This window comes from Polistes fuscatus, unplaced genomic scaffold, assembly GCF_010416935.1.
Source record: "Polistes fuscatus isolate 324 unplaced genomic scaffold, CU_Pfus_HIC Scaffold2, whole genome shotgun sequence".
Classification (NCBI taxonomy): Eukaryota; Metazoa; Arthropoda; class Insecta; order Hymenoptera; family Vespidae; genus Polistes; species Polistes fuscatus.
In genome coordinates this window covers 7,870,868-7,887,008 of record NW_025113096.1, presented here as the reverse complement: position 1 = coordinate 7,887,008, position 16,141 = coordinate 7,870,868, and the positions used below count along the sequence as shown (strand labels likewise).

Below are 16,141 nucleotides of genomic sequence, written 5' to 3'. Positions count from 1 at the left end.
TTTTATGCTATATCAATAACAGAAAGTGAAAAGGTTGACAATCTTGTTTGGTTTGCATTACTTTAGTTCTACCGACTTGTAATTATGTCGATATTTTCTCAACGATATTGGACTTTACTCATCAATCTATCAACTTGAAATATGTCATCATTTATGAAAAACTAAATACATTCAACAGTTCGCTATTGCACGCATGAAATAAAACATCCAATCGAAGATGAACAGGAAATGAGTAAAGATTAATTAGACATTGATTAATCTAATAGGTATTATAAATCTATTCAAAAATTCAAAAAGTCCAGATTTTCATTAATTCTAAATAATTTAAAACCCAAATCACGTATACGATATTCAATTCCATTAAACAATACAACCGTAAAAAAATTATAAGGTCTTATAAATAATTCTGAAAAAATAAAATAACGCGCCGATCGTTAATCTCACGGGACAGTTGTTTCTTCCACGTTTAAGATAGGTTTGAAAACATTTTCAAAGAGTTATTTTCGAAACAAAAGGAATTGCGTGTCGGTCCCGATGGATTTCAAATAGGAGGGGAAATTCGAGATGCCGTCTTTCGAAAGTATAGTTAACGCTTAGTGGTACTACCACTAGCGAATGGAAACAAGCGGATAGTTTCGCGGCGTAGCTAATTTACGGGAAGTCGAGCAATAAACATCGCGTCTCTCGCTAGAGAATACCAGCCACCTCGCGCGGATATACTCTAGTATGCTGTAACATTGGAAGTAAGAGCGAGAGATAGCAAATAGAGAGAGAGAGAGAGAAAGGGAGAGAGAGAGAAAGGGAGAGAGAGAGAGAGAGGACAAAGTGCGTTCGTGTGCAGGAACGAGAAGCATACGCACGTAGGACGCAACAGTAGCCGTAGCGCCGGTTAATTAGCGTTTAAGTTTATGAGGTGCAGGCGCGCACGCCCCACCCTCCTCAACCCCTCGTCTGTCTCTATCTCTCTTGCTTTCTCTCCTTCTCTCTCTTCCTCTTTCTCTTTCTCTTTCACGCAGTCTACTCATCCCTCTCGTGTGCTCTCTGCCGAACCACCACCGGTGACTGCTGCGCCCTCGCTTCTCTCTAAACCCACCCTCCTACCTCACCCTCAACATTCCCTCTTTCCCTCTTCCGCTTCTCTCTCTCTCCCTCTCTCCCCCTGTATTTCTCTCTCCCGTCTCGATACGCGTGCGCGTTCTCGCATGCGTGCGTGCATGTTCACCACGTACCTACCTACGTTCACCGGCATAGGGATATCAAACTTCACGCGCGAGAGCAATAATAAATGCTGGACGTTCGCAGCTTCGCAGGTTTATTGCCGTTAGCAGCGATTTACTGGAATTCGGTGGCCCGAAGGAGGGTGCGAAAATAACGAGGGAAAGGCGAAAAATCCTATCGAAGGGTACCTACTCGTTTATATTTTACTTCGTTCAATTTTATAGCGAATTGCGAGAATCGAAGTCATCGGTAACGTGTAAACGCTTCTTTCGTTATACTTGTTATAATACTTCGAATTTAAAATTGAATCTTTTTTGAGGTAATACGAAAGTAGGTTTTTGTTTTTTACTTTAATGAACTGTTGTTTGGTCAATGGTAATGTAAGAACTTACTTGCTTAATAAAAGAATTACGCGAATATTCATTGCCCATAGAATTAAACATTAATGTAAATTTGTAAGAAAAAGTGTTGTTCCTTTCATCGAATTGAGTTTCTTGCTTTCATTCTTGAAAATTTATAACGTTTGCAATCGTTGAAGTAAGCCGGAGATTGCCACTGGCATACACACAAATGGATATAATTAAGCGAGTGCGTGCTCTGCTTGTCGTCACGCTACTGACGGCTCAAACAGACAGTGACGATCTAGATTCACGATAGAAAGATACAATTGTAACCGCGTTCCTTCTTATTTCGTTGCACGCATTATTTAGCATATTCAGGAAGACGAGTGTCCTCGTAGTCGAATCGAGACAATCGAAATAGAAACTTTACGAATTTAATGAAATATTCAGTCGTTTTTAAATCGATAAATTCTTGAAATAATATTTATAACAGTGTAGTTTGTTTATTTTCTTACGCGATTTTAACATGATGTGAAACGTTTAAATCGTAATGTAAATTCGCACGCGATAATAATTACGGTTTGAGAATTATAAAAATTAATGAATTTAAGATAAAAAGACAGATTACATCTTAATAAAATATGTGCAGTTTTCGTTGGTAAGAATACCATGAAATCAGATTTCTATGTTGGAAATAAAGAAATGGCGGAGTTCGTAACATTATCTTAACTCGGTTATGAAATGGCAATGAAATGCCAAAGGAGCTATTATGTGAAAACGAGTGTTCTCCACTTTACGTCGAGCCTTATGCATTTGGTAGCCTTTTAAAGCTTAACGAACTTCATTAATGCCTTGGTTACGATCGGATACGTTAGCGACGTATCATAATAGCAAACTTACCAGCACGTTCAAGTTATGCGCGTGCCGAGATTAGATTACTTAACGGTCCGTTTCTCCTACCAATGACTTTATCCGACGGTGAGGCTTGTTTCTTCGTGAAAGATACGACTAACCATTCGTTATTGCGATATTTACAATTCATGATACTCAACGAATGGAATAATAACGACGTTTTAAGAATCGTTTAAACGTTTTTGCCTGTCAATTATAAGATTGATCAATTAACCAATTGGATTCATAACATTAGAATAAAAACAAGTACGAATTAATTTTGTTTCTTTTCTTTTAATTGATATCGTAGAAAATAAATATTATAGATTTGAAGTAAAAGGAAGTTTAACAGGAAGAAAATTAGATAAGTATTTCGTATATAAGTAGTTGAAAGATTATTCTGAGCGAATATAGTAAGGAGTGCGACGGATTATCTCGAATACTCTAATGGATCCGTCGCTAGGCGATAGACGTTGCGGCGAGGAGAACGTCGTCGTTGTCGGGAATGGTAGGAGGAGTAAAGATGGAAGAGAGAAAAAGAGAACAAGAGGAAGGCACGAGAGGTCAGCGTCTCTCGAACCAAAATACGTTGGCCGAGTCGTGCGTGTGTCCCGCTTGTAACTCGCTTCCTTCTCCGCTAACTTTACCAATGTAACTTGGTTCACCCTTTTCTTCTTTGATTGTCCTTGTCTTCGAACAACAAGGCCAACTAAGAAAAAGTTTTTCTTTTCGTTGTCATCGAATGAAACATCAAATTACTGCTTGGACTTTTGAAGAAAGAGAAAGTAATCTTTCAAGGGAATCAGCTGACTTTTAGACGTAGTAGGTATCTTGAAATCTTTATCACTCACTTGAGAACTCGATTCCCTCGTCAAACGCGATAACGATCTTCCGTTTAACTTGTAAGTCTTAAAGAAAAGGAAAGAAAAAAAAGGTCGAGGAAAGAAATTCTTTCAACGAGATTCCAAAGTTCAACGTTTCTAGACGTTATTTCTAGAGCACAAAGATTAAGTAGAGAGAATGAAATTATCGGTAGAAGTCAAGGATAAGAAAAAGGACAAAGTTGCTGTATAAAAAGAGAACGATACAGTTGCTCGTTAACGAGCCCACGATTTCCCTCGAAATAAAGAAAAAGTTGCGCCGTCCGATAAGCAATCAGTAAAAAGTTCTTTCAGTATTTTTGCATTCCTCGGACAAATTTTTCCTGTCTGGTGTATACCTACGGATGTTGAAGAATCTCAATGAGAAGGACTTATAGTTGGCTAACGTGTCGAGAGAGAGAGAAAGACAGAAAGGGAGAAAGAAAGACATGGTAAAATCGTGAATATCGCAGAAAATCACGAAAGAAGGGAATGCCAAGAAGGGCGAGTTTGTTTGAGTGGACTCGTTTGGTGTACGTTCGAAAACCAAACAAGAGTATATCGGCTTGGTCGGCAGCCCTCACGAGTCCTCCCTCTCCTCCCCTTCTTTTAACCGAGACCCTTCTTTCTCCTCACCCTTTTCCAAGTCTCGAAGACAGAGGAACGCTTATCTGTTTGCTTTTTGTCCGACTGCAGTAGCATGGCAACACGCGAGCCAGCGTTTCGCGCGAGACCAACCTGCGACAGGAGATTCGTCCTGATATCGTTACTTGGTAGCACGCGAGCACGCCAAAACTCCTCCCCAGACCGAACGTGCCTTGATAAAGGGACGCGGCGCTCGCTCGACCAGTTTTATGCTCTGTCAATGCTAGTCCTACTGCTACGGCCATTTCGAATATCCCGACCAATATCCCGAGGACTGACCGTACCGGTCTTCTTTCCGTATCTCGATACAGTATTGGGTACTGTAGAAAAATGTTCTTTTTCGTAAAAGAGCATCAAAATAACAAAATTCTCTTATTTAAATAAAATTATTTCATTTCATTTCAAATTATCTAACAACGATTGTAATATTAACGAATTGATAACTTATAGATTATAAATTATTTTATTATCCTGTTGTGACGTTTAAGTATCCACAATTACCTTAAGTGAAAAATTATTATACAACGAGTTAAGCTGAGATAAGCTATTGCTAGGAGAGAAAAGAAAACAACCTCAACGAGAAAAGATTTTAAATAAACGATAGGAAAGATGAGAAAAAGAGCACGAGTCGCGTCGGGCTATTCTGTTTATTTTTATACTTTCTCGTGCTATAGAAAAGAAGGATAAAAGAAAGATAGTGAGAAAGAAGGGCGAGGTATATGAACGTCTTTGGTATATATGTACATCTAATTCTGAGCGCGCTACGCCGCGTAATTAAATCATGCCGACGGTTTCGCAATTAAACTCGATTATTTGCTCGTCGCTATTCTCCCCACGTCGTTCTAACTCTTTCCGAGTTTCCCTTCGGCACCCTTCAAGGGTACGCGAGAATACAATTCGTCGAGAGTGTAATATCCTTCGAGTCCCGCTTGGACCAACGCCCAATGAGAACGACGTTTCGCCATCTTAATTCTTGCTATTCAAAACTTTTAATTGCTGATTATAAAATTCTTGAGAATGATATCAAATTTGTTATTCTATTCTCTTTTATTATTAAATATATATATATATATATAAAATTAATCGATTGTGTGTTTGCGCTTTATTTATTACTTAATTTTATTTTTAATCATTCATCTTCTCGATCATAAAAATAAAAAAAATAAATATTATTTTAAATGCCTCGTGTGTGTGCGCGAACGATTATCATCGTGTTTTTATTTTAAGTTTATCGTACCACGTTGTTACAATTTTCTCACTCGAATCGTGATGCTGTGCATCGTAAAGGATAATCCGGAAGGCAAAACTATCTCAGATAGCCAAGGGCTTTTAAGGTTATTTATAAGATGTGCTTGTTCCGTGCAATAAAATGTTTCAACCGTAACTACATCCAAACGACTTGTGTACAATAGCTCGTAGACAAGTTTTGTGTTTCCATACGTATTTACTTTATCGCATCGTAGCATTCTTTTTTGTAATAATCATTGTTAACTGCGACAGCGTTTGCATTAAGCCAAGATATTGTATAAAACGGATCAAAAGTCGAAGGATTCTTCTCGTAGCAGTTTTTTTCTGGATTCTAAGGATGATTTTGTCTCATGGTGTTTTTTACGAGTTGATTTGTTCTCAGGTAGGATCTCATTTTTACTTTCTCCGAACACGTCCTCTTATACTCGGGACAAAAGAGGACTTTTTTACAGAGAACGATGGATCAAAAGAAAAAAAAAGAAAGTTTCGGGAAAGTAAAAAAAAAAATACATAGATAACCGCGAACGACTCGTAAAACTTTCTCGAAAATATTTTTTACTACAAAATAGTAACGTTTGTATCCAACGTTTCAAAGAAGGTTAACTTTCTCTTAGAATATGTTCTTTTAGACTTTTTTATGAGACCCTTCGGAAAAACCTTAACAATCAAATCTTTTATGTTTGTTGAACAGGGTCAGGGACGATTCGGGTGTCACAAAAAACATGAAAGTCAGACTTTTTTATGGTAGAAAGGTAAACTCTAAAAAAATCATGGGAAAAAAAGAGAGGAAACAGAAAATCAAAGAGAAGAGAATAATTTACGAGTCAGTATGCTTAGATCAAATAGCTCTGCAATTTGATTTATTAGAAACGAGCTTCTAATATCACGTTGCAAATAATATAATATAGTATTACTGTGCGCGAGTTAATAGTAGCATATTTGTAATAATTACGAGCAAATTGATTGTTACGAAACATCGTTACAGGTTTGTAAGTAAGTAGTAGGTAAGCATGTATATAGTGTCGATCAAAGACTACCACTTTATTTCTTTTTTCTTTTTTTATTTAAGTACTATGACATCACTCGCGAAAGTAATATTGCGTCGTGCTGTTCGACGGAGAATACAAGTTATCGGAGATTCGGAAATATTTCGAGATCGTTAATCGAAGACGAAAAAAAATATACGTATATGTATAAAAAAATAGAAAGAAAAATGAAGAAACTCGTACAAACGAGTAGTTTCCCTTACGTTTTTTCGAAGTTAACGTAGAACTGCTTTACGATTATTCGGTCTTTCCGTAAAAGGACGACATACGAGCGAGTACATTTTACAAAGTTGCCCTTTAATTCTCATAGAGTATAATTCCGTTTCGTAAGAATTTACGATTGTTTCAGGCATTGGTTGTTAACTTTTTTGTTTAACTTCTACCCCTTACAACCTGTACCTACCCTTTTCTACGTTTTGTTCTATCTACGAACGTTTTCCCAAACCCCTATTTGCTGGAAGTGGATAAGAGAGAAAGAGACACAGAGCGAGTTAGTGTGTGTGCGAGAGAGAGAGAGAGAGAAAGAGAGAGCAAAACGGAGGATGCGACAATATCCGGCGCCCCGGCGTCCGACAACTGATAACGCCAAGGGATGTTTATGCGTGTGTTCATAATACGTTTCGAGCTATGCCCGAATTCTTCGATCCATTACACCTACCGCGAAAATGCCTCCAATTTTCTCCTCGTTGCAACCACTGTATACCGACAAATTCTGTTCCGCATTTACGCAACTAACTTTATTTCTCGATAACAATAAAATCTATTATCGGTGAAAATAATATACTTTATGTTCATCGACCATACACTAAGCATTGTTTACAGTACATTTTACTAAGAAATTTGATATACGAGAGAGAGAAAGAGAAAAAGGCCATCGACATCATTAAGAAAAAAAAAAAATAAAAACATATTCGTAGATCGGCGTAGAATTCGCACGTTCGACGCGCGAACTCGAAAACGATAATGCGAGAGACCGGCAAATTTTATAGATGCTGAATGAATACAGCCATAAAAAAGGGAAGTACTTTCTTGCCAGCTCAATGGGTTTCGTATCTATATGTAAATAAAGCAGAAAGAGGCGGCGTAGGGAAAAAGAGAGGAGGCGACCATTTCTCTCTGGCGGAGCTGCTGTAATTTACGTGAGGACCGAAGATAGCGAGGCGACTCACTTCGCGTTCCAACGACGAACGAAAAAAGAAAGAAGAAGGAGGAGGAGAAGAAAGAGAATGAGAAGGAAAAAGAGGAGAAAGAGGTGGAAACGATGGTGCTCCCGCTAGTGCTGCTGTTGAGATGGAAATCGACCTCCTTTTCTTCATTATTTACCATTTCGAAAGACACGGTAAAAGAACAGGGTAACAATTGACTCATTTACTCCGATAAAAAGCAAAAGAAAAAATCTGAAGATAGATAACAAATCTTCTATCGTTCTGATCAAGAAAAAAAAGAAAATGATAATTTTTACTACATTTAAATATGGAACATAGATGTTTCAGACTTGGAAGAAACATGGAATACCTATACAATGAAGGAAAGGATCGCGAAGAGAAGTATAAGTCGTACACCTCCACCTTCTCAACCAAACGCTTCTACCGAATGAAATAATAGTTCGCCTTGGCTGCCACACCCAGTATTGTATACACATACTTGAACACATTTCTACATATACGTAGAAAGATACTCGACCGTTCGTCGCCTTATGCGCCTGCTTTGGCATTTTACGTAGGTATACGCGGATGATGTATACGCTATCTAGCTCGGTCGCACTCTCCTACACAAACAAACACACAGTAAATATACAAGAGCACACACATATATATATAGATCTATGTATATATAGATACATACACGTGGAGAATATATCCTAAGGTCGGAGAACACGGTGTGCGTGCACGAACGACGTGGCTGGCTTTCCAAGATAGCGGCGATACGAGTTGGGAGAGAGGGTGAGAGAACGAACGAAAGAGAAAGAGAGAAAGAGAGGGTTGGACAGGGGCGGGTGGTGGCTGGTTGCCTTCGAAGTAGGGTGGGATCGAGGGAAGAAGGAAAGGCTGGGGGGAGGCGGAACGACGATGGTGGTTCTTCGTTCGTTCGCGTTCGTTCGTTTCTACGTCCCCGCAGACGTCCAACCGCTGATCTACGATTCCCTCGCGCATAGCGGAGCACATAACTCTTCTCTTATACCTCCTCGTGAGATCCTAGCGACGATATTGCCATCCACGTGTTCCAAACGTATCCCAGAAAACAAAAATAAAAAGGGTCGCCGAACGAAGGGCTGCTGTGGAAGGGGTGCGGAAGACCGACATTTCTAGCTACGAAAAGGGCTCGTCTCCGATCTCCAACCTTTTTTCCATTATCGACGCTCCAGAGGATACGAGCGGACACTTCTGGAGGATGTCTTTCGGGAGGGTACAATATGGTGTTTCGAAGTTGCCATTGGAAAACCGTTCGTCTCCTTTCGAAACGACTATCGAAAAATTTCTTTTCTTCCTTTCTTTTTATTTTCTTATTTTTTTTCCTCTTGTCTTGTCTTGTCTTTTCTTTTCTTTGTTTCTTTTTCATCAAGAACTTTCTACTTCAATGATCGAATTTTCGCGTAAGAGTTCTTTTTTAATGAATCTCCAAAATATATTTATTCTTCTGTAGATATGTAACATTTTTTTGAAGTTATGGAATGCGCGAGTATGGCAGAAAATTTTTGTAATTTAAAAAGACAGTCATAGGAGTTAAAACATTTTATGACGAAAAGAATATTACGAAATCTGACAGAGAAGATTTTGAATACAATAGAGTAATCAAAGGATTAGCGGAGGGTTGAAGCGCATCCTCCTCTTTACCCCTATCCACTCTTATCCTCATGCAGGGTGTGCTCGTGCAAGCGGTTAACGCACCCATTTCACGCCTCGGGAAGCATTCAGCTTCCTCATCCAAATTCTAGCCAAAGCCATGGAAATCCCCTCTCTCGTGTAGATTTCGAGTATTTCTGTTTAGAAAAGGGTTGGGTGGGAAGGAAGAACCGTGAACCCGTATCCAATTGTTATACTCTACGCTAAGCTCTGAAAATTATGCTCTCGCTAATCAATGTAAACGTATGTTCAAAGTTAAAAGCTCCAAATTGATACTGAATTTTGCACATCGATCGGATTTAATTCTCATTAAAAATTACCAAATATTTGTTAAGACAAACAATAATGTCTTACGTGTCAAGTAAAACATTTCGACATTTTTGGTCCAACATGGAGAAAAAGAAATATATAAAAGACGTGATCAAAGAACACGAAAAGACATAAATGATCGATTTGGTAATCAAGACATTCCCATTATGCGGCTCGTCGACCCGAATAATTCACCGTCAGCGAGTTTCCTCACCCTCGATCTATTCTTTCTCCTCTTAATTTCAAATTCACCTTCTTCTCTCGATTATCGATGCCAAGTAGTCGAATTCGATTCTCCTAGTCTTAAAAATAAGAAAAAGATTTCTTTCTGAGATCGACTTAATCATGTCCATGGAGTTAGGATTTACGAGTTTCGGAAATAGTGGAAAAGTTTGGTCTGGAAGAAAAATTAGACGACCGAAACTGTCGGTTTACCCAAAATACATTTTTCTTATAAATCGGAAGGTGTGGTAGTCTTCTAAAGAGCCTCTGTGCGATCGTTTGCAATAGCAGAACGGGCCTAAAGTGAGTATCGATCAGAGAAACTCTGAGGGAATTACCGAGCGTGAGCGATTCTCCATTGCCTATACCAAGTGGTTATATCTGCCATACGTCGTGTGCCATAGGAAAGGGGCGGCAACCGCAGCAGCACGACTGTCCTTTCACCCCCGCCACCTCGTCTTCCCCACCTCGGCTACCCCAATTTCACCCCCGAGAGCCAATATTTATTGATTACCCTCGAAGGCATCGTTCTCCACTCTTCTCTATCCCGATTCCCTCTCTTTTTCTTTCTCCCTTTCGTATATTTTTCTTTTTCCTTATTCCTTTTTTTTTTCCTCCTCGATTTCTTTCTCTCACACACACCTTTCCTCTGACGTAGAATTTTTTAAAGGATTTTACATCGTGGCAGGGCACTACTCTAACAGCTGTTCTTCGCTCGTCCTTCTTTTTCTTTCTATTTCTCTGAGTTTCTCTCTCTCCCTCTTTATTTCTTACTATTTGTTGATGGAGATGGAAAGGGACAGAGTTTAAAGATTGCCCAACGAAATGTGTTCCCTTCTTCTTCCCTCGACTTCTAACCCTCGAAGATTTCTCGTGAATCACACAGAATCTCGTGAATTCTATGAAATTTTAGGAACATCGAACATCTGTGCCCTATCAGCGAGAACGTAATACTATAAACTTTGAGAAGTTTCGTCAACGGGGCGTGGATCAAACACGTGAATGAATGGATAATTAATGGAGATCGATTTAAGTTTCAATGAAGCACGACTCACCTTGCAACCATGTCCAATGTGGCTTAGCAATATCGTCCTTACCTGGAAAAATAGTTGGAAAAAATTGTAATCGGATTGGATATCGATAGAGAGCTTGATACTTACAATCGATTTATGAGAATCGAATTTAAATGTGAGATACGATTAACGACGCGTTGTTACTCGTTAGTGGCACGCGGTTTAATGTATGGATTTACCTATATATTATATTATATACATTTGTACGTGTATGTATACGTTGATCGAAAGTGTGACGTATAACGCCGATATTTTCGACATGACGATATTTCTAGTACGCTAGGCAGTTTCATTTTCGAATGAAGGATTCATATTTAAAATCGTCTCGGTCTGTGCCAAGGGATTAAAAAATTAACGTGCGCTTCGTTCGGTAGTATCGGAACGACAACGAAATCCCGTAGCGTGATTGCGGCTCGATTTATCGAATACGCGTATATAACCGTGTATTGGATCCGTTAATAATCCATTATACGTCACGAGGCTACGATTTTCAACGTTTTACATTCTTCCACTCTCGTAAACCTTATTCGAATTAAAAGATTCCTCCATTATCGTGTAATTTCTATCAAATTTTCTTCATACATACCATTGAAATCAAAATGATATTATTAAAAATTATTCAACGATTTGAATCTACGTATTAATTCTAAAAATTATATTTAAAAAAATATTTAAAAAAATCTAACAACAACACACGAGACTTTAATTGTAGCGTACATGTAAGGATGGTGAAACCGAAAGGAGTCAATGCAATAAGTCCCTCTTAAATGTATATTCGGTATCGGCGAACAATGCTAACGAACAACTTCTACGCATACCATCGTCGATAACGAGGATATTTTCAGTCATGTAAAATGGAGTGGCTGTCCATTCGTAACCATATGCCTGCATTTATGTATATTTGTGCATGTATACACATATGCATAAACGCGTATGTATATTTCATGTGTGCGTGTACGTACGCGTTGGTTGTTACCTACTTAAGTTAGATATTATCGACATAGGAGGCGATTCGATTGCGTGTACCGGAGCATGCTATAGCGCTGATATAGAACTACTAAACAGGTCGTAGATCAGCTTGGTTAGTTATAACGCCGGCCCTTTGCTCTCTCTCTCTCTCTCTCGCGTTCGAGCACGCGTGCCCACCCACTATCTCACTCTGTCTGTTATTCTCTCACTCTCTCTCTCTCTCTCTCTCTCCTCTTCCATCCCCAAACCAATTCCCAGAGGTGTTCTGGATCATTTGGTGGCCCGCGGCCGTGAGATGCGCGCATGCACCGACAACAATGCGCTATCATGATCGCAGAATGCGGATTGAAACATTGCCTGGGATTATAGAGAAAGATAGGGATAGAGAAAAAAAAAATCTCTTTTCTGATCCTATTTTTTACGTACTGTGTATGAAATCCATGGATTTTCCATACACTTTTTTCTATATTTTTTTTCTCCCCTAGTTTTTTTTTTTTTAATATTCTCCGAGATAAAATTTATAGCATTTTAATTTATTCATGTGTTACCTATACTTTCACGAACCGAAGTCTCTGTAATTTAGTAACTATTTGCAACATTGCAAACCTACTTGATATTTATAAATAATGCATCATTTTCTAGGTATAATATATGACTATTTGCATAAAGTAGAATATCGTGTTTATGTTTAATGAATATAAAATAGTCGTTTGGTATACGTTAATGTGGTAGGAGAAAGTTATCGAATGCGTAATAGTCATCTAAATTGTATCTCATCAATTATGTTTTTCGAAGCTGAATATAAATGTCAATAAAATACTTCGATAAGAGAGAGGGATACAATTTTAACAACACTTCGCTACATTTATATTTACTGCTTTTATATTAAAGGATAAAATGGCGAAAGACGAAGAGAAAGGTAAATAATAAAAATAGCGTTAGAATTTGATCGATAAACTGGAAAAATTGAGATTATTTCTAACATGATAGAAAGCTCTATTTGAAAAAGCTAGCTTGACGGACAGGTTCAAACTAAAGAGAAAAACGAACGAACGAACGAACGAACGAAAGCCGATAAATCGTATATGAGACATCATATTTTTATCGAGTATCGGTAGAGTTCTCATTGGACTTTGAGTCTGACGGTTTTCTGTCGTCGTTGCAGGTCGTCTCGACGAATCGATGATCGAAGAGCAACGACGATATTGCTTTTGGTTGGATACGCAATGAGGAAAAGTCCGCAAGGATATGACATACGACGCATTGCCGGTGACTGGTTATTAGATTATTGGTCACATCGACAGCTCGTGCGTTGCCCATCGATATCTAGGGGATGAGTTTGAAGGGTGGATAGAAGGGGGTAGAAAGTTCGCCGATGGTTATGGCGAGGCTGGGCGTCGTTGGTATCGCGAGTGCAAGTGTTGTCGGCAATGCCTAGTAACGATGCTGGTGTTAGTGTCGCTGATGGCAATGGCGGTACTCGCCGAACGGTGTTTCGGTCTCGTACGCACAGCGTACAAATAGACGGGAAAGGGTAGCTTCGGGGGTGATAGGAAGAGAGAGGTGGAGGGAAAATAGGCGGTGAAGAGGGGCGAGGAAACGGTAGGGGACAAAATGGGGAGGCTGTGATAACGATAACGTACGATCGGCATTAGCTGCCGGCTTGCTGCAACTGATGGATGCGCTAATTATCAGCAAGCAGGAGTTACAGTGTTTCGCGTCTGTACGTACGATGACTATGCGGTGTTACCGATAAAACTGCACGCGGGAAATGCTTCGAACGAGGGAAAAAAAAAAGTTAAAAACGAGTCGAACGAAGCTTGGATTGATGGATTAATGGATAGATCGATGGATTCATCTAGGTATAAATCGTCTATAAAGATAGTGAAGAATTTTCAGTAGCGAATAGTGAACGCGTTCGAATATCTTTGGTTCATTATATCGTTAGATATTCAATGTTCAGGAAGATTTATTTGATAACACGTAGAAAGAGTGTTAACTAACCCATGACTTAATCAGAAACGGTCGAACAAAAAGATTCATTATCAAATAAGTAGAAAAAGTTTAAATGAAGAAATAAGAAACACGCGATTCGACAAAGGTAGAGAACTCGGTCATAAAGGATGTAGGTACGTAATTTCGGGTATACTCGCGGGGTAAAGTAGGAGGTTCGTTCGGCGACGAGATACAGATACCTACCCCTTAACCACAAGCCGCGGTCTAAGCCTCTAGACGCATGCACGTTGCATAACGTAGAGCTCGAGGTCGAACATACACAGACATAGCTTTATAGAGGCGGGCTCGATCAGCCGAGAGAAAGAGAAAGAGAGAGCGAGGGCGAGAGAGATCCCGTTGGCCTGTAATGAACATGGCGCTTGTTTATTTAATGGGAAATTCGGTGGCGCCATAAAGCTCGAAGAAGGGGGTGAAACCTATTAAATTTATGTTTTCGGTTTACCCGCTCTGACGGATCGCAATACCCGCAGCCGTCGCCCTCTTCTATCGTTTCTCGCCACATCATCCCCTTTCCTCTCACCCACCCCCTCCTCATTCTATCTCTCTTTCACACTAAAACCTGTCTAGATCGTCCTGCGTGCGATTTCCATGTGTACGTATACGCTATTGGTAGTCCAATGTAATCCAACCGAATATATATATATACATATATATATTTGGTCACCTCCCTAAAAGGGTGTGAGAGCTCCATCTCTCTTTCTTCTCTCTCTTTTTCTCTCTCACACTCGCAGAGTATATCCGATGTTGTGTAACGTCCGCTTCGTGACGGACAGCACCGCGTCAACGCCGTAAACCGTCGTCATCGGCGTTCTACGCGTGGTTGGAACGTGTGCCTGGAATGCGCCCTCGAATGCGTTCCACTACGATATCGATAGTCAGTCCTCTCTATTCTACTCCTCTTTCCCTCTACTCCACTAAGCGTCTCTTAAATTAAGCTCGCACACGTTCTCGACTATTTCAAAATGGTTTTAATTACTGATTCCGGTGTCCACCATATTTCCTTTCATTTCTTTCTATGTGCGTGTACGTTTCTTTTTAGAATACTCGGGGAGAATAAGAAGAATATAATTATATTTATCCGACGACAAAATAATAGATATAAAACAGAATAGAGAATATCGATAGAGGATAACTTTGTTCGCAATAATTACTTACGCTCCTATGTTCTTTACCGGACCAATTAGAGAGAGCAGAAAGTTTCTACCCTCCTTTTTGGACACACTTGTAAGAAGTTCCACCCCCTTGAAGTATTCAAACGTACTACTAAAAAACGACCATCCTGCAACTTTATCCCTTTGGAAGCAGCGTAATTGCCAAATTTTCCTCGCCCTTAATTTAGTGTTATAATTGCTTCCTACCCTTCATAAGGGGCTGACTAGCGGTACACCGGTCCTTGGGATTCTACCACCCTGCGTCATTCCTTATATCCATTCCCATTCCCTTAGAAGAATCTTTACACCACCCTCCCAAGAAATGTTCTCTCTCTCTCTCTCTCTCTTTTTCTTTCTCTCTCTTACTTTTATCACGCTATTTCCAAATAGGGTAATAAATTTATGCTCAATGCGCATTTAAACGACCTCGATAATGCCCTGGATCTGTATCCGCGAAGGGTCGTACAGTCGATTAATCGCTTTTAGATCAAGATCGTACAGGTTCAAAGTATGGGATAAATTATTGGACGGTGGTAGGTGGTACTCTGGAGGTAAACCGAGGAAGTTTTATACGTATTACATAACGCGAGAATATCGCTAATAACGGTGGACACACAAAGCTTGGGTTTTATAATATACGATGAAAGTCATTCATTTTAGGAAAATCGCTAAATGCAATAGAAATATCCTATCAAGAAAGTATACGTAACACACTAGGATTTATATACAACATTTTATTAGTCATTTATATATAACATTTTAAAGTTATTTTAATTTAAAATGTTTTAATTAATGCATTAAATTTAAAATTATAGAATCTACATGTAAAAGCTAAAGATGGTTAACGTCTTAATTTAGAAAATAAATGAAAACTCTCTCTCTTTCTCTCAATAATAAGATATATAATAGATAAACATACGTATATATACAAATATTATATATACCTATGTAATATTCTACAGTTACGTTGTCCTATTCGAGTATCGATGGGAAATGGGAAGGAAGAACGTTATATGAGAATCACGTAACAGTTACAAGGCCTGTTAGTTTCCTTGGTAACGGCACTCGGGATTCGCGTATCCTTTAGTCCGACGAGCGTCTAATTATAATTTCATCTGTAGGTCAGAAGCACACACGTACACAACCCGCAAACATATACATATATTCAAGCATACACGCAGGTACGATTCGTCGACAAAGTCATCGAAAACTCGGAGAATACGCGAGCAGGCATTGCACGTGCAGCGCGTGCCGTTTCTTCGCTCGCCACGCAGTCACGTCTCTTTAACGTTTGTATTTACGCAATCGC

General features: G+C 39.3%; 1 protein-coding gene across 1 annotated transcript in view; it reads right to left on the bottom strand.

Moving 5' to 3' along the window:
- LOC122516591 (homeotic protein ultrabithorax-like) overlaps positions 1–16,141 on the bottom strand; it is a 115,614-nt gene that overhangs the window by 60,648 nt on the left and 38,825 nt on the right. Inside the window, exon 2 of the mRNA XM_043634527.1 lies at positions 10,679–10,720. Coding sequence (XP_043490462.1) covers positions 10,679–10,720 — 42 coding nt within the window. The remainder of the gene's footprint in view (positions 1–10,678; positions 10,721–16,141) is intronic.